Source organism: Struthio camelus, chromosome 11 (assembly GCF_040807025.1).
Source record: "Struthio camelus isolate bStrCam1 chromosome 11, bStrCam1.hap1, whole genome shotgun sequence".
Classification (NCBI taxonomy): domain Eukaryota; kingdom Metazoa; phylum Chordata; class Aves; order Struthioniformes; family Struthionidae; genus Struthio; species Struthio camelus.
Genome location: NC_090952.1, coordinates 14493619 through 14515394, shown reverse-complemented (window position 1 = coordinate 14515394; position 21776 = coordinate 14493619). Strand labels below are relative to the sequence as shown.

Below are 21776 nucleotides of genomic sequence, written 5' to 3'. Positions count from 1 at the left end.
TTCATGATGAAATGGTACAATACCTGTTGAGTTGTCACGTTATATGCGTTAAATTTTTTATATTCAGTAGTTGAGTTCACTAAGGTGCTAACTAGGTTAAACGTGAAATTACTAAACTGCAGTCTGTCATATTAATCACATTCCATTTCCAAATGTATTTTGGGGCTATGACCTTTTTCAGTATTTCTACGTGCTTAATATGTATCCCTTTTGATTCAAATTCCAGTGTTTTTAAATGTTAGTAAATTTCAACAAACTGAACTGTAAATCTAAATGTACAATTTTTTTTTGTTTGTTTTGGAAAATCATGTGTTGTTACAAAACTTGAAAGTGCAGCAAATGTCTGATGCTTGGGTTCAGGTCCTACTGGTAACTTATCAAGTATGGTCTAATGAATTAAAATTATTTTAAAAATAAAGTCCTTTTTAAAGAGTGAGAGCTATTTGTGAATGATGCCAAAGTTTAAATTTCAATAAGGCTAAGCTCAAAGCCTATAAAATAACAAATGCTTATGAAAATAGAGAGAAAGTTTGTTTCCTTTCTTTAGTAAATACATTTTTATTAATTATGGTGGGAAGTTAAGATTTTCAGAGTTGGTATAAAACTACATCAAGAAAGGAGTATTTTAAAATAGCTTATTTGAAACAGATGAAGATCTTTTCTGTTTATGAGCCTGAATTCAAGAAGCAAATCAATTTAGTTTCTTGAGTACTTTATTCTTAAGTACTTATTATACATTTAAATTCTTTAAATGACTTAGTTGCACATGAGCTTTTCTGAAGTTTGTATCTCTAATCTCAAACATAATTTTGTATACTGTGTTTGATTTTCTTTCAACAAGCCAGAAACAAAATTAAGTACTGTGATTATGATACTGAGCATAGACTCTGCGTTCTTCGTAGGAGCGCTTACTGTGAAAGATAACTGATTTTCCTGAACTGCAACAGCTTTCTCCTCAAAACTCTTCAGTAATTGAATATTAAAAGGAAATAGATTAATTAGCTTCTGAATAAGTATTCCTCAGCTGCTTCAGGAACCCGACTGTATGATTCTGGAAACTGGCATTCTGTACTAATCTGCAAGAGCAAAGGTGAGTCTTAAAGTTTTTTTTCTTTTATTGTGTATTGTTAAAAGATTTTTTCCATTTCCAGAAACACTAAGACTCATAATGGAATACCTATATTTAAAATAAATAAAATCTAGATTCTGTTGGGTGCTTAAAGTAGCAAGGTTAGCCTGATGTAGTAGCAGTTTTTGTAACAGCGTGTAGTAAGATTGGTTTTTGTCCACTTTCACTTAATGATATTGTTAGTCAGTCTTCCCCAACTGTATTCACAGCCATGAAAATCAGGATGGCTAGGGGAACTTTGATATTTTAAGTGTATGACATCATCTTTATATATGTGATGAAAACAGATCATTCCTAAGACAAGTGTTCTGAATAGATACCGGTTTGATCTGCAGGGTTATTTCCCTTGCTAGAGTTGTACCAGGCTTACTTAGATGTGGTGTGACTTTCACATCATGTTCTTACAGTACTTGTGCCATTGAAAAGGTTAGGTTTACTATTACTGCTCTCTATTCTTAAGTAGCATGAGTCTTGCACATCAGCCTTTGGAGCTGATGCCATTGTTGGGAGGAATCCTTTTCATAATCCTAAGAGGTTTTTCTCAAGAGTACCCCATGCCACTCACTCCTGCTTGCTTGGCTATAAAGATCATCATCAAATTGCTGGTGGAAGTAAATACTGACTACTAAAGCGTGGATGTAAGCCAGCTGCTTCTCTCTCTCTCTCTCTCTCTCTCTCTGCAGGCATGTTATCCCTATAAATGAATAGAAATATGATTGTTACAAAAATGGTGTAACTGGAAGAACTCTTTGGAGTTTGCGGAGTTTTTGGGGGGGTGGGCTGATGGTTTTAGCTTAGGCCTCAGGAGTAGGCTACAGCAAGGAGAGTCATCAGCCTTAAACTAGAAAAACAACGACAAGGTGATAACATGTATGGACACCTTTCTAATACTCCCTGCAATCTGAAAATTCCCATAGTTGTATGGTCCCAGTAATGCATTCCATCATATGCAGTGTTCCATGACGGAAATCAAAGCAAAATCTTAATTATATGTTCGGTCAAATGCTTCTGTATTGGCTGTCTGTAAATATCTCCTCATTGGTAGTATTGAGAGTGGCAGCATATAGTTTGTTCAGAAAGAAACAATGCAAGTGAGGCTCCTTGACTTTGTCGTAACAAACTAATGCTATTTAGAAAGTGCAGTTTAAAAGAAGTCACCCTTCTTAACTCATTATTCATTAGTTAACTAAGGATAAAAAAATACATGTGCATATATGTAACTTTTTTCAAGATCTCTTATCTGTTTAGACAGCAGTGGATGCTTAAGCTTTTTCTAAAACATGGTAAATGCTTTAGGGAGCTAGATTGTTTTGAGAGCTTTTTTTTTTTTTTTTTTTCCTCCAGTGTCTACATTTACTTTAGGTTTCTGTATTTTTTTTAAACACTGTTCCTGGTCTATCCAAAGAACATTCCATTAATAAATTGAATGGAAATGTCTAAGAATGAGAGAGACTGATGTTTGAATAGCCCTTTGCTTCCAGTGTGGAGACTTGTTTCGGGAACTGGTAGGGTGACCCTCATTCAAGAATTAGTGTGCACTTTACATGTTTGAGCCAATTTTTTTGACACCTGAATGAAATGTTACGTGTCAGTTTACATACAGTGGAATTATTAGGAAGTTCTACCTTATATGATCTGCCTAAACTTTGGCTATTTGAGGAGTATATCAATGGACTGCAGTTTCTATTACCTGATCTCCACAGTTGTTTTCTAGGTGGTGTTTTTGTTTTGCACAGTGAGCTGTGATAGAGAATGGGATAAACTCAGTTTTAACTCAGGGGATGGGAAGACTAAGGGGCCTGTAACTTGGTCTTGGCTCTTTTAGGGGCCGAATTTCTCAGGAGTTAACTGCATATGTGGCTTTTTAACATTCCCTTAAATGGCTGATGCAGGTACCGCATCTGTACTGTTCACTGTGAGCGATGTCACGGGTAACAGGGAGTCCATTGTGACAGGCTTTCCTGTGTCCATGTTCTGTCTTGCCTAAGAAGTCTGTAGCTGCTGCGTTGTGGATAGCCATGATCTTCCAGTTCCAGCAGTAGCAGAGAAAGATAGCGAAAGGCGAAGTAGGTAAGGGGCAAAGCTAGAACCTTTAAATCTGCCTTGTTTCCCCACTCTCAGAAAGTGTTTCCTCCTTTCCCATTTCTCCTGGATGGCATTGCATTATAATAGATTTCTGGAAAAGCAAGTTTTGCCTTTGCTCCTTGTGACCTGTCCTGTTAAGAAATAATTTCACACTTAAGTGCCAAGGCAAAGCTATTCTGTGGGGCAGAGAACATACTTGTATATTATTCTACAGAACAGGTATGTTCTAACTGCAGGGAAGTTATTCACGTTTAGCAGGAGTACAGAGAGAATAGCTCCTTCAAAGGACAGGATCTGTGTAAAATGCAATCTTACTCCTCTGTGTGCGGTGCTTATGAAAATGGAGTTCTGCTCCCATACCAATACTAATCATTTAAAATAATCTTTAGGTTTAAGCTGCTTTAGCTACTAAATATGTACATGGTAATAATTGGAAGACTCGTTAAAGGTCACAGGAACAGGTAGCAGCCAGGCAAAGTGAAATACAGCATCCGTTAAAGCAGTCTTCAAGAAGCAGTTTTGGGGTATAAAGCCCATCTCAACATCTGCTGCTCAATTAATGTGAATGGCTTGGGATTTTTTTTTAAATATTTTTATCTAAAGTATCCTTTTGGACCCCTTTTTTAAAAATGTTTTTTTTATCCAAAGTATTTCATACTCTCTAGCGTTGGAAAGACTGAAGAATTCAGTAAGCTAAATTAGATAATCTGTCATAATTTTCCAAAGATGGTTGCTTCTTCAGTCCCACTTCTGGCCCTAAACCTGAATTAAAACAGCTAAAAGTGATTAGCTTTTAATGTCAAATAGCCAGCACTGGGATACTTCAAAAGAAACCATTTTTTGGCTAGTCTCTGTTCAAGGTCCTCCCAGTAAGTTCTCCTAAGCGACTAATTTCTTCAAAATCAGGAATTATTGCCCGTAATTTTTTTACTGAGTTTGGCCTGCATCTTAATGCATGAAGATGGCAGTCCTACTCTGTGCAGCAGTCTTCTGTCATGTTACAAAGAGTAAATACAAAGTAAAAAAATAAGTTACTTATACAAAACCACATATTCATTGTTACTACTGTTTTCATTGCAGTAATGCTGCAAGGAGTAACTGGCACTCATCTGTTGTGGAACTGTGTGATATTGGTGTTGTTTCATAGCATCGGTTCAAGTGAGTATTGCAAGAAGAAAGTATCTTTATAGAAGAAGCAAATAATTTTACTAGCAGGAAATTAAGGTTACAACTTTCTCAGCTATGACTGAAAAATATTGAAAAATGTTATAAGAAGGCAGTACTGCAAAGAGGGTTGATCATAGTCCTGAAAAATACAGGAAAGTATATTTTTCATCAAAGCATAGTCACCGTTTCCCTCTTTGTACATCTGTGAAAGAAACACATGCTTGTTGTTTCATCCCTGGTAGTGCATCTTGTTTTTGTTTTACCTTAGATTATAGATTCTTCTTTTCCACTTTGACTTTTTTTTGGTTTTATTTTTTTATTTTGTTTTCCCAGCCTACAGTTAAAGGCATTTGTGAAATCTGAAAAGGTTTAACATGCATACTATAGCAGATAGACTAAAATAGTTAACTTTAAGATTGCTGTCAGGCTGATAAGTTGCATTCACAGCAGAAGTTAACTTTAGTCATTGGAAATTGTGCATAAAGGCTCAGCCTACACATTCAGCTTGTGTTTGATCCTTTAGGTCTTGAGAAGGTTAGACTTCAGAAGCAACACTTTCAGATCCTGGTAAAGGGCTGTCAAGTGATCCAAGAGTTATTGTAAAATGTTTCTGCAGTATCTAGATGAATAAGCCATTCCACTTTCAGGGTGTGTTCTAATGTAGGTATAAACATGAATCATAAGTACATGGTGCAGCATATTTTGATGTGGAGTGCCTATTAGAGCTTCATATATGGCATGTGTCTCTAAATCCTCATATGAAGGAGTAACTTGTAGGACAACCATGGTCCTCTTCTTAGATTTTTCTTACCCAACAGAGTGCCAGATGACTTTTCTCTTACGAACTTCCTTTGAAATCATTTTAAAATCTTCAAAACTATTTCTGCTGTTGTGCCTTGACCACCAGGGACCATGACATAACTGTTGGTCTGAACTTTGGATGTGTTTCTGTTAATGTCAGTTTCATGTTCTCTATTTTGATATACGTTCAATTCTCCCTACTCAGATACTTTTCCTCAAGGGAGTCCTATATTGCACAGAAAAAGCAAGTTATGCCTCAGAATGAACAGTGGATTTATATGCCTGAGGCTCTTGATGCTACTAGCTGAAGAATCATCTAAAAGACCAGCAAGTTGTTCAATATCTTAGTTTCTGGTTAGGCCATGATCTCTGTCCTACTCGCAAAGGACTATAAAGCTGTGAAATGGCTTTCAATGAACTCCATCGCTGAAAGGGGTTAAACAAAGCTGTGATGGGGTAAGTTTCTTGCGTAGAGAGGGGAAAAAAGGCAGGAAACAGCAAGTGGGAATTTAATACCCAGGGTGAGGTGGTGTTCCCCTCTGTCTTCTCCCCTCTTTCCTCCACCCCCACCATTGTGGAGTAGTTGATTGCCCGTGGACTGCCACTGTGATGTGCACCTCTCATTAATGGAATGAGAAGAATGAGATCATCTAGGCCAACCCTCCTGCTCAAGTAGGGTCACTTAAAGCACACTGCCCAGGATTGTTTGCAGATGGCTTTTGAATATCTCCAATGATGGAGACTCCACAACCTCTCTGGGCAACCTATTCCAGCACTCAGTCACCCTCACCATGAAGAAGTCTTTCCTCATGTTAAGACAGAACTTCCTGTGTTTCAATTTGTGCTTGCTGCCTCTCGTCCTGTCACTGGGGGTACCCCTGGAAGAACCTGGCCCCATCCTCTTGACACCCTCCCTTCAGATACTTACGCATGTTGATCAGATGCCCCCCCCCCCCCCAAACCAAGTCTTCTCTTCTCCAGGCTGAACAGTCCCAGCTCTCTCAGCCTTTCCTCATATGAGAGATGCTCCAGTCCCTTAATCATAGTAGCCCTCCGCTGGACTCTCTCCAGGAGTGTCACATCACTCTTGTACTGGGGAGCCCAGAACTGGATACACTGCTCCAAGTGTGCCCTCACCAGGGCTGAGTAGAGGGGAAGGATCACCTTCCTTGACCTGCTGGCAACACTCTTCCTAATACATCCCAGGATACCCTGGCCACCTTGGCCGCAAGGGCACATTGCCAACTCATGGTCAACTTGTTGTCCACCAGGACTCCCAGGTCCTTCTCTGCAGAGCTGCTTTCCAGCAGGTCAACCTCCAGCCTGTACTCGTGCCTGGGGTTATTCCTCCCCAGGTGCAGGACCCTGCCCTTGCCTTTGTTGACTTTCAGGAAGTTCCTCTCTGCCCATCTCTCCAGCCTGTTGAGGTCTGTCTGAATGGCAGCACAGCCCTTTGAGGTATCAGCCACGCCTCCTAGTTTTATATCATCAGCAAACTTGCTGAGGAGGCACTCTGTCCCTTCCTCCAGGTTACTGATGAATAAGTTGAACAACACTGGACCCAGGACTGACCCCTGGGGGACACCACTAGCTACAGGCCTCCAACTAGACTCTGTGCCCCTGATCACAACCCTCTGAGCCCTGCCATTCAGCCAGTTCTCAATCCACCTCACTGTCCACTCATCCAGCCCACACTTCCTGAGCTTATCTACAAGGATGTGATGGGAGACAGTGTCCAAAGCCTTGCTGAAGTCCAGGTAGACAACATCCACGGCTTTCTCATCTACCCAGCCAGTCATTCCATCATAGAAGGCTATCAGATTGGTCAAGCATGATTTCCCTTTGGTGAATCCACGCTGACTACTCCTGATCACCTTCTTATCCTTCATGTGCTTAGAAATGGCATCCAGGATGAGCTGCTCCATTGCCTTTCCAGGAATCAAGGTGAGGCTGACTGGCCTGTAGTTCCTTGGGTCCTCCTTCTTGCCCTTTTTGAAGAATAGAGTGACATTTGCTTTCTTCCAGTCCTCAGGCACCTCTTCTGTTCTCCATGACCTTAAAAGAAAAGAGGTGTATAGTGAAGCAACAAAACCTATTTGTGCTATGTTTTTCAGGAAAGTAAAAATGAGACTTGATCAAGAAGTCCCAGGGTCACAAATCACTAGAGTGTGGGAAAATATCCCAGTATCTCCATGTTTGGGGGTTTCTTTGCTCTTTCCTATTCACCACTGTTTGAGACAGGTTAGATGCTCTGTTTGTTGTATCTGAAAAACCCACTTTTTACTCTATTCTCTTTCTTTGTTTTGGTTCTGGTCTGATCTTGATCTAAAAGACCAAAAATTCTGCTCTTATACACCATATAGGAGAAGAAAAACCTCTGTAGATATAAAATACTTCTAATGTAATCTATATCTGGTATGTGAACAATAGTGCTTTTTGTCTTGACAATTTCCAGCTGAAAGAATTATTTAATATAATTTAAAATTCACAGTTTCAGTTCTTTACTCATTTTGGTTCATGAAGCAATTTGAAGGAATACAATTGAGCACGACAGAAAGACATTTGTGTTTAACCTTGCTAGCCATCACTAGTCACAATTCATAATGACTATAAATGCCTTCATAATGAAAGATAATCAGTATGAAAATGTCATTGCATTTAATTAATTAAGGATATTTTGATGGTAATGAGCCAATCATTACGAGCTTTCAGGTTTTGCATCACCAACTCAGCATGTTTTAGAAAAAAGTGAGGTGGCGCCCGGCAAACTTAAAGTGAAACTGAAAGATACGTTAGAAGCTCTTGTAAACTTCTTCGCTCCAGTGAGTAAGTGTCACTTTCATCCCTGCACATTCCTTCTCTCTTCTCTCCTTTCCTTCTGCCTCACCTCCAGCCCACACTTCCACCCATACTTGCCAACGCTTAGGGTGTATGAAACCCTCTATCCCCTATTGTAAAACGTAGTAGATTTCATAAAATGGTTTTGTTAAATACCCCTTTGGAACAACTACAGATTTGTGATTTGCTTCTATTGCGTTACTGTTGTCCTACAAAACCCTTTATCCTGAGTGATGTGCTTGTGCTAGAAATGCTGGACGCTTCAGAGTAGGGTTCACCTTGTGTACCTTTGCATCTGATCTGAACTAGTTTTCTAGATTACTGCTATAAGCACAAGAAGGAAAGAGCAATTCAGCGCACCCTAAATGGAAGAAGAATTTTGCACTATAGTGGTCCCGCTTTCCCACTTCTCATTGGCTAAAGAGGGACCCAGAGCAATTAGCTTAGACTAAACTGCTCAACTTTTGGACCGCTGAAGTTAAATGACAAGAGCTGCGTTATTTCAGAAAACTACAGAGAAGGAAATAGCAATGGAATGTATTTGCAAATATTGATATGAAAGATAATATCCATGAATGCAGAAAGGGCTTGGCATATACAAAGGCTACAAGCCTGGTTTCATAATTACGTCACAGATAAATCGAAGGAAAGACAGAGAAACTAGTTTTCCCTCGGTACGTTGCTCCATTACATTACTAGAAGCAATGGAGATGCGCTAATTGTTACCACCTAGCCCTAAGTAAGTAAAGACTTCTCATGAAGTGCCTGGTTCTACGTTTAATTAAATGAGTTTGGACTTTGACTACCAGTTATGGCTGTGATAAAAGTGAGATTGAGAATGCAGCCAAACTCAGAGTATGGTTGGAACTAAATGATGTTGTGCAACTGCTGTAAAAGTGTCACATAAGGATGTGCTACCAGATTTTACAGAAGTCACAGCTTATATATGACATATAATTATTTTATTCATTTAGGCCCTTCCCACAGAGTATCTCATGATTCCCAACAAATCTGTTATCTAAATATATGTTTTTAAATTGCTATTTAATATTATTGTTTCCAGCTGGACTGGATATCTTAGCTTTTTGTTACTAGCAGCTGAAAGCTACCTGCTTGTGGAAATATGCAGTTAGTGCCAAATGGAGACATAAGTAGTTGCAATATATTGTGTGCAGAGTCCTTCAAAAAATGAAGAAATTTAAATTGTCTTGAGTTTCTGGATGTATTTTTTTTAATTATTTTATTTTTATTTTTTAATGACAAACAGTCCAGTTAAACAATTTTTCTTTCCTGGTTATTTTGCAAACCTAAATACAATTGTGGCACAATGATGTTTAGATTCTGTTTTATTAATGTTTATTACTAACACAAAACACTCGCAAAATATCTTAGAGACATCAAAGTGATGTTTTCAACTTCCCTTTATTTGTTTGAACGTTGATCTTTAGAACTGAAAACTTACATTTTATTTATTTCTTTTGTTAAAGCATGCCGTCACAAAGACAAGCAAATCTTAATTCCTTGTCGTGTAGGAGAGAGCATTAACACAACAGAATGCTTGGAAAATAAATGTTGTCCTTCCAAAATCAGCTATGAACTGAAGTGTTATACCCCATTTAAAGACAGTAAGTATAGCTGTAAATTGTTGCTTCTTAGCCAAATGCTTTTTCTGGTCAGACGATACGATTTTCACTTCTGTTTCTTCTACTTTGATAAGAGTGGTGACTTGAAAAACTAAGTGAAAACTTGCATTTATTTCTGCCTGTAATTTTAACACTGAAAACAACTCGTCGATACAAAATGTCGTATTAGCTTGTTAACCTCAGCGCAAGCAAAAAATGTATGATGCAATATGACTAAGTATAGTTGCGTACATTAGTACAAAGAATGTAGTGGAGGCTTTACTTGTGGGAAGGGAGGTTTAATCTAAGAAAGTAGTGACTCTGTGAAAGTGCAGTGAAGAGAAGCTGAACTTAATGATTGAGGAGGAGGCTAAATGGTGATCTAATAGATACTGAAAAGTATTTGAAGGGTAGTTACGAAGATGACGGAGCCAAACTTTTTTTTGGTAATGACAAGCAATGTGAAGGGGAATGGCTAATTATAAATGCTTGGGAGATTCAGGGAAGGCATGGGCGGGGGGAGGGGGAAGGAGCGTAGTACGACTCCAGACCAAGTCATCAGAGGTTGTGACGCCTCCGTCCTTGGAGGTGTTCAGGACTTGGCTAAAAAAAGACATGGTTCACTGTACCTAGTGTACGTGGTAGTCCTGCTTTAGGCAGGAGGTTGGACTACCTGACCTGCAGAGGTCCCTTACAACCAAAATTTGTATGACTGTGTATGTCCTTAAATTTTAGCCTTAGCATTATTTTCTTTCTTTTTCTTTTATTCTTTGCGTATAGGCTTATTGTGGATTAATTTTCTATTTCCCATATGGAAGAATGCCACAATCTGTTGTTACACACGCATCTTTGTACATAATTCTGTGATAAATTCTGCTTTTCTAAAAGGGTTAAATCAAATCTTATTTTTGTCATAATCTTTTTATGTTTATACAGCTTTATAGAAACAGCTGTTGCTTTTCACTGTGAAGATCTTCCAACAAACTGAAAGGTGCAGAAAGTTAGACGCTTTTATTAGACACACAATCTCATGGCTTTTTGTCATGTACAATGTCAGAACATTAGAATGATTTGGGGAGATTTGTCATAGACTTAAATAGGAACAGAACCAAGCACTAAGTATGTTACTTTGTTTTTTTTCCACCACAGCAATTCCTATTACACTGTATCTTATTTCACGAACAGTTGAGCCTTCTCAGACAAAGCTGATCTTGTCTAACATGGAAGGTCGTAGAAATAAGCCCTGATGGTCTAGGTCTTCAGCTGGTGCAATTCAGTGTACCTCCATGGGCTTCAGAGATGATAGCCAATTTTTAGGAAGAACTGGCTTAATATGAACATGAAACCCAAAGGGAATATTTGTAACCTGACATCCATTATTCACTTTCCACTTTTTTGCACTCGCTCAGAAGCAAGGCAAGATCAGGACCAAACTTTAGAATCTGTCTTATTTCCATACTTCCAAACCACATTTCAAAGCTAGAGCAACCGTTGTTATTCCGTTAGTTTTGGTGGAAGCAAGTTCCATTCAGCGTGAGGCTATCAGCCTGTCTGTTAGGGGCATACTGTAGAAATAAAATGTTTTAATAACATTTAGTACGCAATTAGGCTTCCATATTACATATGAAAGACACTTCTGTAGTGAGAAGAAAAGCTGTACAGTGAAAACTGCAGCTCTTTCGCTCATTTTAGGACATACACTCAAGCAAATGCTAAAATTAAATATGCTTATTCAGCTGCAACTGCTTGATTTCTTATTTCAGTTAGGCTTTTATTGTTTGGAAGTAAACATCAAGGGCCAACTGTTTTACCAAATTATCTGTTCATAGATTAATTAGCTACTTTAATGCTCCAGGATGTACAACATATATCCAGGGAAAGCACACACACTTACTGCCTTGGGAGCACATGCCATTTGCTTTGTAGCAACCTGTTGACAAAATAGAAGCTCTTAACAGACATCAGACTTGTGGCATCTGGGTTTCCATAAAATGGTCTTAGGCTACATGCTAAAATGGTTCTTGCTCTGGGAGTTTTGTCTATTGGCTTTAGTAGCAATAAAATGAGGCTTTAAGAGAATGCTGCAAAAGTTACAAACTGAAATAGACAAACAGCATTAACTTGCGTGATTTTTGTCTCCTTTTTTTAAGATTCTTTTAAAGGACTCTAATTTTCCTACCGTGGGCTTACTTGAACACCAGTTGCTTCTGAAACTAATCAAATGCATGGACTGTTTGAACTCAGGTCCAATTTAAGACCTGATCTTTCTCATCTGAGCTCATTTCTAACGTGCTTTATTCCGTTGTGTTGCTGGCTGAAATACATGCATGTCTGTCTTGCAGGCTAATCTCTGACATCTGTACCTCAGTGTATACCTCAGGATCATTCATAGCTAACACAAAGTTCTACTGATTCTACAGATTTGCAGCTGACATTTCGGTTGTTTGTGCTTGGAGCAGGAGGATTTTTTATTTTGGGGTGTCTACCATTTTGTTGCTGTGCCTGTTTGCAGAGGAGGTAAGAATTGGCGTATGATCAGATCAAATTCTTGATGCACTGTTTCTAAACCTAGAAAATTTGGACAATTGATGTATTTAAAAATCAGTGAGGGGAGAAAAGATTAGAAAAAAGGCAAGAAAGTAACATGCAAAGATCAAAAATGAGGGGTTTTGGAGGTTGTTTTTGTTGGGGTTTTTTTTGAAGCTACGTAAGATATAGAGGCAATATGTCTTGAGTAAAGATAGATGTGTGTTAATACCTCAGTAGCCATTCTAAAGACTCAGCTATAAGGAACTTGAACGTGATCTTGCCACTGTCTGCTTGGAAAGTCATATGTAAAACTTGAAGGCAGACTGGCTCCAGGTTAGCAAAGAAGTCTGCACGTTAACCTCCGAGTGGGGCTTGAACTGTGGTGCCCAGGCTTGAGTTCAGCTTTGAGACGTGGCTCCTATCCTGGACAAATAATGCTGAGGTGTGGAAGACCAGGATTTTTGTTCCTTTGCCTCTGCAGTTTTCTTCCACCCACTCTCCACCCTTGCTTCCCACCAAAGACTAAGTCTTCTTCCATATCTTTCTGTACATCTGTGTGTGTTAAAGCACTTGATCTCCATTTCTTCCCTCTTTGACAGTAAGGTGTTACCAATAACTACTAGTCGTGAGCAGATGAGACTGAGATCAAATGCAGATACAAGGCAATCTGTAACACTGCATGCTTCATACCGTATATACCCTTTGCTACAGCAGAGCACACGGCCTATCCTATTCTATCCAGAATAGGTTTTTAGGATACAGTGACCTGAGTGCAAATAAAACCCAGAATATCAGTAGAGAAGAAAAGGAACAATTTGGGGAAAAGGTCATCTCACTTTGCGACTTAGGTTAAACAGAAACGAATGAGAAAACTTCCTGCCACTTGCCTTATCTCTCAAAATCACAGAGAGAAGGGAGATAAAATCTGTTCCTTCAGCACTGCTTTGGAAGGTACTTCTAGAAAAGCACATTACTTATGGTAAACAATTCTCACTACTGCACAGGAAATGTTGTGTGCAACCAGGAATTACCTGAAAGCTAATAGGGAACAAACGAATGAGAAAAAGCAGTGCGTAAAGAAGAACAAGTGGAAATGTGTTTCTCTGTGGGATATACCTGGAATTATTCACTAAGACATAGCGCTGAACAATAAAGAAGTAGGCCTGAAAAGAGTGAGAGAGATGGGCTAGGAGCATGTTGAGAAAAGTGAATTAATTATTTGTAATGCTGCTAGTGTGCAGTGAGTTTTTGATGTGTGAGGCACATTAAAGCCTGTGAATGCAATGAAAGCAGTTTAGCGTTTGACATTACTAAGAGTTTGAGCTTGTGTGTATGCTCTTATGATAATGGGGAAAATGTAAGGTCCACAATATCAAAATCATTAAACTAAGATGGAATATATTACATAATTGTGCTTTATTTTTCTAAGGTGATAGTTCATATTGACTGACAGATGCTATAACTTGGTTAAAATGACAGATTTTTTTTTTTTCCTGAAGGTTTTGCTTTTCCCCAAGTGTTCAACTTTTGCTTTACCAAGATATTAGCTGTGATCATGTACATGTGCATGCACACTCTCCGTACACTTTACTAATGTGGCTGCTTAGCAGATGGCCATTTGCTATGGAGTTCCACACTTAGACAAAACCTGCTGTGCAAATCTCCACATTGCATCTTACACTGCGCTCAGCAGCTGATGTTCAGCATACAGATAGCCTCACTGAGTCATCAGTGACTCTGAAAACAGAAGGCAAAGAATTAGCATGAAATTATCATAAATTTTCTGGAAAATGAATTGATATATATTCATTTTGACATAATTTGTATTAATGTTCAAATGATTGTTTTTGTGTTTTTTTTCATAGCCAGTGAAACCAGGAATATTGCTATTCTGCTATGACTTGTTTTTTGCTGTGTTTTTTTTGTTTTGTTTTGTTTTTTCAGTGATTAACCAGATGCTAAATGGTTTTAATTTCCAGCATCATATATTTGTGTTCTAGGAAAGAAGCAATACTATACCATAGTAACTTCAATTGACTTTTACCCATTCTAGAGACTGTTGATAGAGGATATGGCTTTAAAAAGCATTCCTTTATTGAGCCCAAGACCTTCTATCTGGGAGGAAATTCTGTTGCTTTCATTGGTAATAGGGTGCATATATATGGTAACATTGTATGTGTTGTAGTAACATTGATGTCAAAACTGTACTGTGCAAAGAACATTCCCAAAAGTTAGAATTATCAAAAAATGAGACAGTTTCTGCTGATGAAATTTGGGACAACTGATGAGTTGAACTGTGCTTCTAGAACAAATTCCAAAATTTTCCATAATAATCTGTAAAGAACCACCCCAAAGCTGGGCTACTAGCCACGGAAGGGCTTTGCAGGCATTTGTGCCGTGTAGCTAGAGGTGGGTGACTATCTACTTGAGATGCCCAGGACTAAGATAATGAAGGTAATTCCATAATTTGGCCAAACTGTAAGGATTACTGTCATTATTTGCTGTTGGCTACTTTCAGCATTTAGCTAGTTGCAGTTAAGAGCACCTATATAAGAGCTCCTGCCTGGAAGTCCTGTAAAACTGACAGAGGGAGCTGTTAACTTCCTTTCCGCAGGTTGAGTTACAGCAGCTCAACCTTAGTCTGAGTTTCCTCCTCTTCCTTAGGAAGAGTTTCCTTTTGCCACTCTTTAATCAGTACTAGTAATTGCCAAACTTAGTGAGGCTTTGTTACTTTACTTCCTCCCAAGTGAACTCTCTTTTGCCTTCTCTCCATAGAATTTTTCATGCAGGAAGCAGAATCTGCATGTATTAATTCTATCCATTCCCTGTGAATCACCAGCTCCTCTTGTGTGCTGTCACCATAGCGTGTCTCTTCTTGAGCTCTGTTGTCCTTTGAATTTATGTCCATCACTATGCTATCTTACCTTCCTTCTCTCACTGTTTTGTCAGTGTCTTTTCTTCATTAACCAGCCCATGCCAGGATAAGTAGGAAAACATAGAGGTATACATAACTAGTGCTATATTTGCATAGTATTATGTACATTTTAAAATAGAATATAAACCAGAAAAGCCTTCATTTCATTCTGCTAAGTTTCTAGTACAGGGGTGAGAAGCAGGCCACAGATTTTGGTTGACTAGCTCCTAGGGAATTTTAAGGTCACAGTTGTATTGCTAAGAATCACAGACTCCACTGAAAATCATGAAGGAAATGTAAGAGATGGGAAAAGCTCATCCAAATCCTGTGATGGCCTCTGAAATCAACTGTAGCTTTGCCCTTTCCTTCACTGGAGCTAGGATTTCATGGTTAAAGTGTGGACGAAAATTCTTTCTTTGGAAATCAATCAATTTCAGCTGTTGTTTTTAATATATTGCAGTCAATGCGTCAATCCTTTACGAAGTGCAAGTAAAGAAGTAGAACAAATCGTGCAGAAGAAAAGAGCACGTAGTGAAAATATTCATGGGTTTTTATCGAATTTACTTAAGAAAAACTCCAAGGACCATAAGAGCAAGAAAAAAGGTAAACTAAACTGTTCTTGGAGTGTTCTTTTGTCCTTTCAGTTTAGTATTGTTGTTTTACCATCAATTCTATATAAAGTACTAAACATATACAGTACTAAATACTACAGCCAGTATTATTTTGCAGAAATGTAAACTAGTTCCTAAAACTAGTTAGACCCATGTTTAGTGTTTTTTTTTTCTTTTTGGTGTAGAGAAACATGTAGCTGATCTTGAAGACCTCAAGCAGGACAAGGACACCAGGATTACCTGAATATGCGCTAGAAAATGAGATGTTTTTTCTAGTGTCAAACAAATATAACATTGTGACCCTTTGATAGTGCTGTTGATTTTTACACTAAGAAGTTTGTCATTCTTAGTTCTTCATGCTCATACCATATCTTCTGTAAATAACTAGTAGTGCTAAAAGGCAGAAATTGACTGTGGCAGTTTCTGAATGCTGAAGCCAGTCTTCTGTTATTAATATAGCATCCCTGTGGAGGGCACATAAGGATACCAGTTAAGTGACTGTCCTAGTTAGTAGATTGGTCTTAGAATTTTGTTTGGATTAAGAGAAGGTAGTTGTCACTCATTAAATCAGTAGCGAGTGGCAAGCTTACTTTGCTTCAGTATTGGATGGCTGATGGTCATTACAGAGAAAGAGTTGTGCTCTGGAGAAAGTTAGGCTTTCATATGGTGCTTCAAGATTTTGAAAGGTAATAAATTCCTTTTATTTACATGTCATTGATAGCACAACTGCTTTCAATATTGCATAACATTCTGACAAAGGGAGACATGCTGATGAAACAACTGTATATAACAGTAAGCGATCAATGCATCTGCAGTAACAGTGGCAGCACCAGACAAAAATAAGCATAAGCAAGATATATGCACTGTAAGAGGGGAAGGGAGGACAATAAGACACAGCAAGTCTTATGTTACCCCTACTGGGGTAATAGTCAGGAGCACAATGCATTGAGTAAGCCCTGCACCTGTTCCATTTAGCAGCCTCATTGTAAGGGTGTTCTGAAAAGTTAAAATTTTTGCATTTTGATTGCAGAAGTCAAAAAACTCTCATTTTAAACCTTAAGTTCTATACTAATTTGACAGTTCATTGAATCGATAGCTGTCCAGTATTGGTATTGCATAATAACTGTTGGCTGTGCCAAAAATGTCATACTGTCTTTTTCATTATTATTGAGAGTCAGGGTTGTCACCTTAAGGTCATATTGCTGATATTCACAGGCCTGAGAATAACGGTATCTCTATTGACTTCATCACATAAAAGCAGATGTTTTGATCAGCTGCTTGCTTCCACTAGTCAATGTTCAGCGAATTAAAAGTTCAACTACTCTTATTCTTGTATAATCTATTTGATTATGATTTTATCTCTTTGGTTTTGATCTCCTCGACCCCAGTGAACTACAGAAAAATTTCAGTGTGGGGTTACTCCAGACCTACCTGGAAGATATGTTTTCCAAAGTGCCTAAACTGCTGGTATTTATCTTGTGTACCAAGCTGCATGTTTCTGAGCCAAACTCAGTTTCCCTTTGAAGAACTGAATTAGGGACCAGGTCAGCTGGGAAAAGGCTAAGCATCCCTACAAGGCCCCCAGGGCCCTCAGAGCCTTTGTGGTTAGTGACAGAAGCTGCCTTCCACTGCATGCTGTTTCCCAGCCTAATTTGTGGGCCAAGCCAGCAGAACAGACCTTCTACCTTCTGGTCCCAGAGAGAGACCTTCAGTACTAACATCAGGAACCACAAGATGGTGCTGCAGGAAAACATTTTTCCCTCAGTGGATTTGGTTTCTGGAGAACTTTATTGATTTATACGTTCTACAGTGTGGTTCATCAAGTCATAAGAAGGCAGATACTGCACAACAGAGCAATGGTAATTCTGTGTAAAAAAAAAAAAAAAAAAAAGACAACATAATGCAGCATATGATGACAAGGCTTTAGAAGACTTACAAGATACACAGACCGTTGCGTGTGGCTTTAGGTCTGCTCTCTTCTGTTGAAATGATACAGAATGAAATAAAAGACCTCTCTCCTTATCTTCACAAAGATTAAATACATACAAAGCAAGGCAGTCTGCCTCATTGTAACTGCATCCAGTCTTGGACACAGCCACCTTAGAGATGAGAGCTATGAGAGGGCTTGAGCACTGATACATCTCTTTCATCATGTCACCCAGAGCCTGCACCAGGTCTGATGGCAGAAGGTGGGTCTCACTTTCTGTTGCCTTTGAAATCCGCACATGTAACCACATTCTGTAATGTAAGGAGAGAGAACTGAGAAGATTTTTGAAAGCTTTAAAGTAACGTGAAATGGCTGCATTACACCACAGGCAACTGTTGCAATATCTGGTACTTTTTTCTCTGTCTTTCAAAAAGCTTTCAAAGTCAGGAAAATTGAACTTAAAAATAAATACAATGGAAGGAAACGCAAGCTTCTCAGAGTTACGGTGGGAGAACACCTTTCAACCCTAAAGATCAAAAATCCAAAGCTAAATGCAAATTTGTATTTAAGCAAAATTCCTTGCGACTTAGGAACTCATCTCATATATTTTAAAGGCTTGATGTTCAGTTCTGAAACACTTTTTATCTAGCTGAGTTTCATGTAAGGCCAGGTAGAGTAGGTAAAGCAGGAGAATGTACTTCACTGCTCAATGAATATTTTTTCTAGCTTGTCTCTGCATAAGGAATGCAAATTTGAAATGCTATGGGTTTTTTGATTCTTTGCCAGCCTAGGCTTGGATGCACAGCTGAAATGAAGTGAGAAGGTCTCCCTGGAAAAGTTTTTCCTTTTCTTCTCTACAGTCCCAGTGGAGTGAGTGGCTGTGTCCAACTCAGTTTTGCTCCTAATTTTTCTGTCCCAAAACTTTTTTTCTTCTCACAAAATATTGGAAAAATAAAAAATGGTTTCAGCCAGATGAAAGGAAAAGAACTGTCCACAGTTGTGCTGTTCTTATTTTCTAAGTTTCAGTGTACTACTTCCGACTTCTTTCACAAAGGGCACGTTTCTTATTGCCCTGCTTCATCAGAACATCCACTGGCCTATGTATTTCTGCCATCCAAACTTGACAAATGATGCGTGTGTGTGTTCACCTATGTGCAGGTAAGAGGAATAGAGCTTCTTTTTTTTTTTTTCCAACAGTTTTTTTCTCTGTAGGATTAGCCATCAACACTATCCTGGTAGCTTTACTGTCCCTGTTGCAGCAGGGCATTGTTTTGGCAATGTTACCTGATAATCAGGCAATGCACAGAAGATGACGGTAAATTCTACAAAGAGCTGCCCTCTAAAGGAAAGCATGGCTATGAATTTTATAGAGTCCTTTTGCATCCTATCTCCCTAGTTTCCAAGTATCTGATTTTCAGTCTATAAGGCTAGAGCTGTTCAATGTTCTACCTACTGTTGATTGTCAGCTGGGCTGCAGTGAAATGAATAAAACAATTTTCCTTTAGAAAAGCATTTTTTTCTGATGCATCTGCCTGGCCTCCCATTTAGCACTGCACCCTTGCCTAGACTCCTGTTACGATTTTTACTGACTCTCTGAGCTGTTAGCATTTACTTATTCACGGTGCTCAATCTAGCACTAACACGCAAGATCCAAAAGTGGGATGAAAAAACTAAGCCAACTAAAAGGACAGGTGACAGCAGTGCACTGGACCCTAAGCACAGGATAGGAGATCTGGGGAGGCAATACACAGATACAAAATGATCTGGTGTGCGTTTCTTAACTGAGAAGTCCTACTTCGGTGAAATGCCTTTCAATAATGTTGTTACCTGCCTGGTGCAATTTCTTAATTAAATACGGCCTTATGAATTGCAATAGCTAAATATATGAAAGAATGGTGGTTAGAAGTGTGCTGATAAATGGAGGGAGGTGAGTGAAGGCCTTTTCGTACAAGAAGTGCTGCTAGGCAAGGATACGACTCAAGCTGAGGATCCAGTTGGACTAGCAACCATTGCAATAACTAGGATGCTCAATCTTCTTTGCCTTATCCTTACAGAAAATAGTACCATTGCCCTCACCTCTATCAGGAGAGGTGAGGAGGGGTTTTTGCCTGTTGTCTCAAGGAGTCAATATCTTGGCAATGTCTTTCCCCATCATTTTCAGGGAAAGGTAAGGAAAAGTTTATTAGCGTTCCTAAGACCAGGTACCCATAGGTAGCTGATATTTCAGGCTAGAAGACATTTTTGGAATGTATAATGATTTCTTTCTAAGCTCTCATAAAAATTGGGTTAGCCAGTCCCACGCTAAGATTTAAACCTTTTAAGAATTCAGTCTTCCCAAATACCCAGCTGTCGGGGATGCTCCCAGCTTCCCCCCCCACCCCCATCTGGTGCCAGTTACAAGCAGTCTGTGTTCCTGTGCCTCACACTCCAAAGCGGAGGATGTCAAGACTTTGAGATAAGGCCTGCTTGGGTGTCAGGACCTTGAGAAACAAAGCCTCCTCTTACTGCTGGGGCGGTGTTAATTATTGTGGTCTGGAATTATCTCCTCCTCTTCAGGACCTTGAGAGACAACACCTGCTTTCACTGCTGGGGCAGTGTTAATCATTGTGGACTGGAATTAACTCCTTCTTACCTGAGCTATGAGATCTCTCCTTGGGACCACCACTGCAAGAATAAAGCAATCATTTCCAGTCACTCAGACTCCTCTCTTCAGTGCTGAAGAGTGCTCAAGGCAGCAGACCTGCTGTTAGGAGTGTTTGGCCACTGCGCCCCCCCCCCCTCCCCCCGCCGTGGGTGCGATCGATCGTCATAAGGAAGGAGGAGAGTTGAACCCTGCAGCAGCGAAAAGCTAAGGACTGGGACTGCGTGAAGAGACTGGTCTAGTGACTCCACCTCCACTTTCCCCTGAAGGTATAAATAGGTTGCCCCTGGAGGCCATCTTTGGCTCTTTGTGGGTGACAAGGAGTCTGCCAACTTGCAGATTTTGGGACTGAGTTGCCCTCCCGCAGTTACCTCCCTGGGATTGAGTGTCCGTTGGCTGCTGAGGCAACAGTGGGTAAGATCAACCAGAACTGGCTTGCATCGTTGGTTCATTTGGGTAGTTACAATTATTACAAATTAGCTAGCTTTGTCTGTTTATTAAGTAGTTACTGTTAGCATAACTTTTAGTGTAACTAGAAAGTAAATATTCTAGTTGAACTAAGTTTCTCTTAATAAGAATTGTTACTTTGTACCGTTGTAACTTATGTAGTAAATTTTGATCTTTGCAACAAGTTGTGGAGTCAGGTAGTAAATCCCCTTCTCCGCCTTCTCCCCTCCCTCGCGCCACACAAAACCCACACAGTCCGGGACCCCAGGACTGTAAGGTAGGTTGGTGTCCCGTGACACCAGCTGATAGCTTTAAGAAATGAGAGGCCTCGGTTTGAGGAGAGGGAGCTCTCATCAGAGATGGTTTGTATGAACAACTGTCGGAAGCAAGGAAATCTGAGAGCTTTGTGAAAAGCAGTTATTGGGTTGGTGTTGACCAGTTATTTTGATAATGCAGTAAGTGACTGAGATCTAGCTTTTAAACAGTGAGCAAGTGTGGTAAACTACTGTTTTGGTCCCCTTCATCCAGCACCTTTCTAGAATGCTATAAAATGACTGCAGCTGAACTGTGAAGCTTCTGGGGTGGGGCATATTAGCTAAAGACTAGGCTGTGGAGTCAGAAAGGAAGAGAAGGAAGATAACAGGGAAAATGATCTTAAGAAAAATGACCTTGAATGTTTTACCAGAATGAGGCAGAATCTCATTCCTGTTTGGCTTTTGCAATTTATTTTTGTTAGTATGGTCACATATAAAAGGCTATCACGTCAACTGCTATAAGCATTAATCTTATTTTTTCATCATCAATAGGCTGATTTAAAAAAAAAAAAAAAAAAAAGCAGAACTACAATTAATTGTAACTCATCACTGCAGCTAGTTAGGAAACAAAAGGTTAACAGCAAATTCTGTTTTAGTGGTTAAAAATCTACTATAGCAGCATTTGCTCAAATGGTTGTTTTACACATGCAGTGGCGTCATTCAGTTTAAATCCTGCTGTGTTTCTTTGCCAACAACTGCTAGTGAACATTTGCCCACCTTCCCTGCTGCTGAGCAGTATCAGGATTAGATG

The 21776-nt window shown here is 39.3% G+C and overlaps 2 protein-coding genes across 3 annotated transcripts in view; both read left to right on the top strand.

The window, feature by feature from the left end:
* The first annotated feature begins 751 nt into the window (after window positions 1–751).
* FMR1NB (FMR1 neighbor) lies at window positions 752–17581 on the top strand. 2 transcript variants are annotated; one of them, XM_068957764.1, is made up of 8 exons: window positions 752–1090; window positions 3022–3199; window positions 4295–4372; window positions 7895–8008; window positions 9508–9645; window positions 12063–12159; window positions 15546–15688; window positions 15882–17581. In XM_068957764.1, the coding sequence occupies exons 3-8, from the start codon at window positions 4297–4299 to the stop codon at window positions 15938–15940; spliced, it is 627 nt and encodes a 208-aa protein (XP_068813865.1). In that variant the 5' UTR covers window positions 752–1090; window positions 3022–3199; window positions 4295–4296; the 3' UTR covers window positions 15941–17581. The 2 variants fall into 2 exon arrangements, with proteins under 2 accessions (XP_068813865.1, XP_068813864.1); XM_068957763.1 differs by lacking the exon at window positions 3022–3199.
* A 2834-nt stretch (window positions 17582–20415) lies between these two features.
* AFF2 (ALF transcription elongation factor 2) overlaps window positions 20416–21776 on the top strand; it is a 451682-nt gene continuing 450321 nt past the window's right edge. The window contains exon 1 of the mRNA XM_068957761.1: window positions 20416–20678. The gene's annotated coding sequence lies outside the window, so the exon portion shown is untranslated. The remainder of the gene's footprint in view (window positions 20679–21776) is intronic.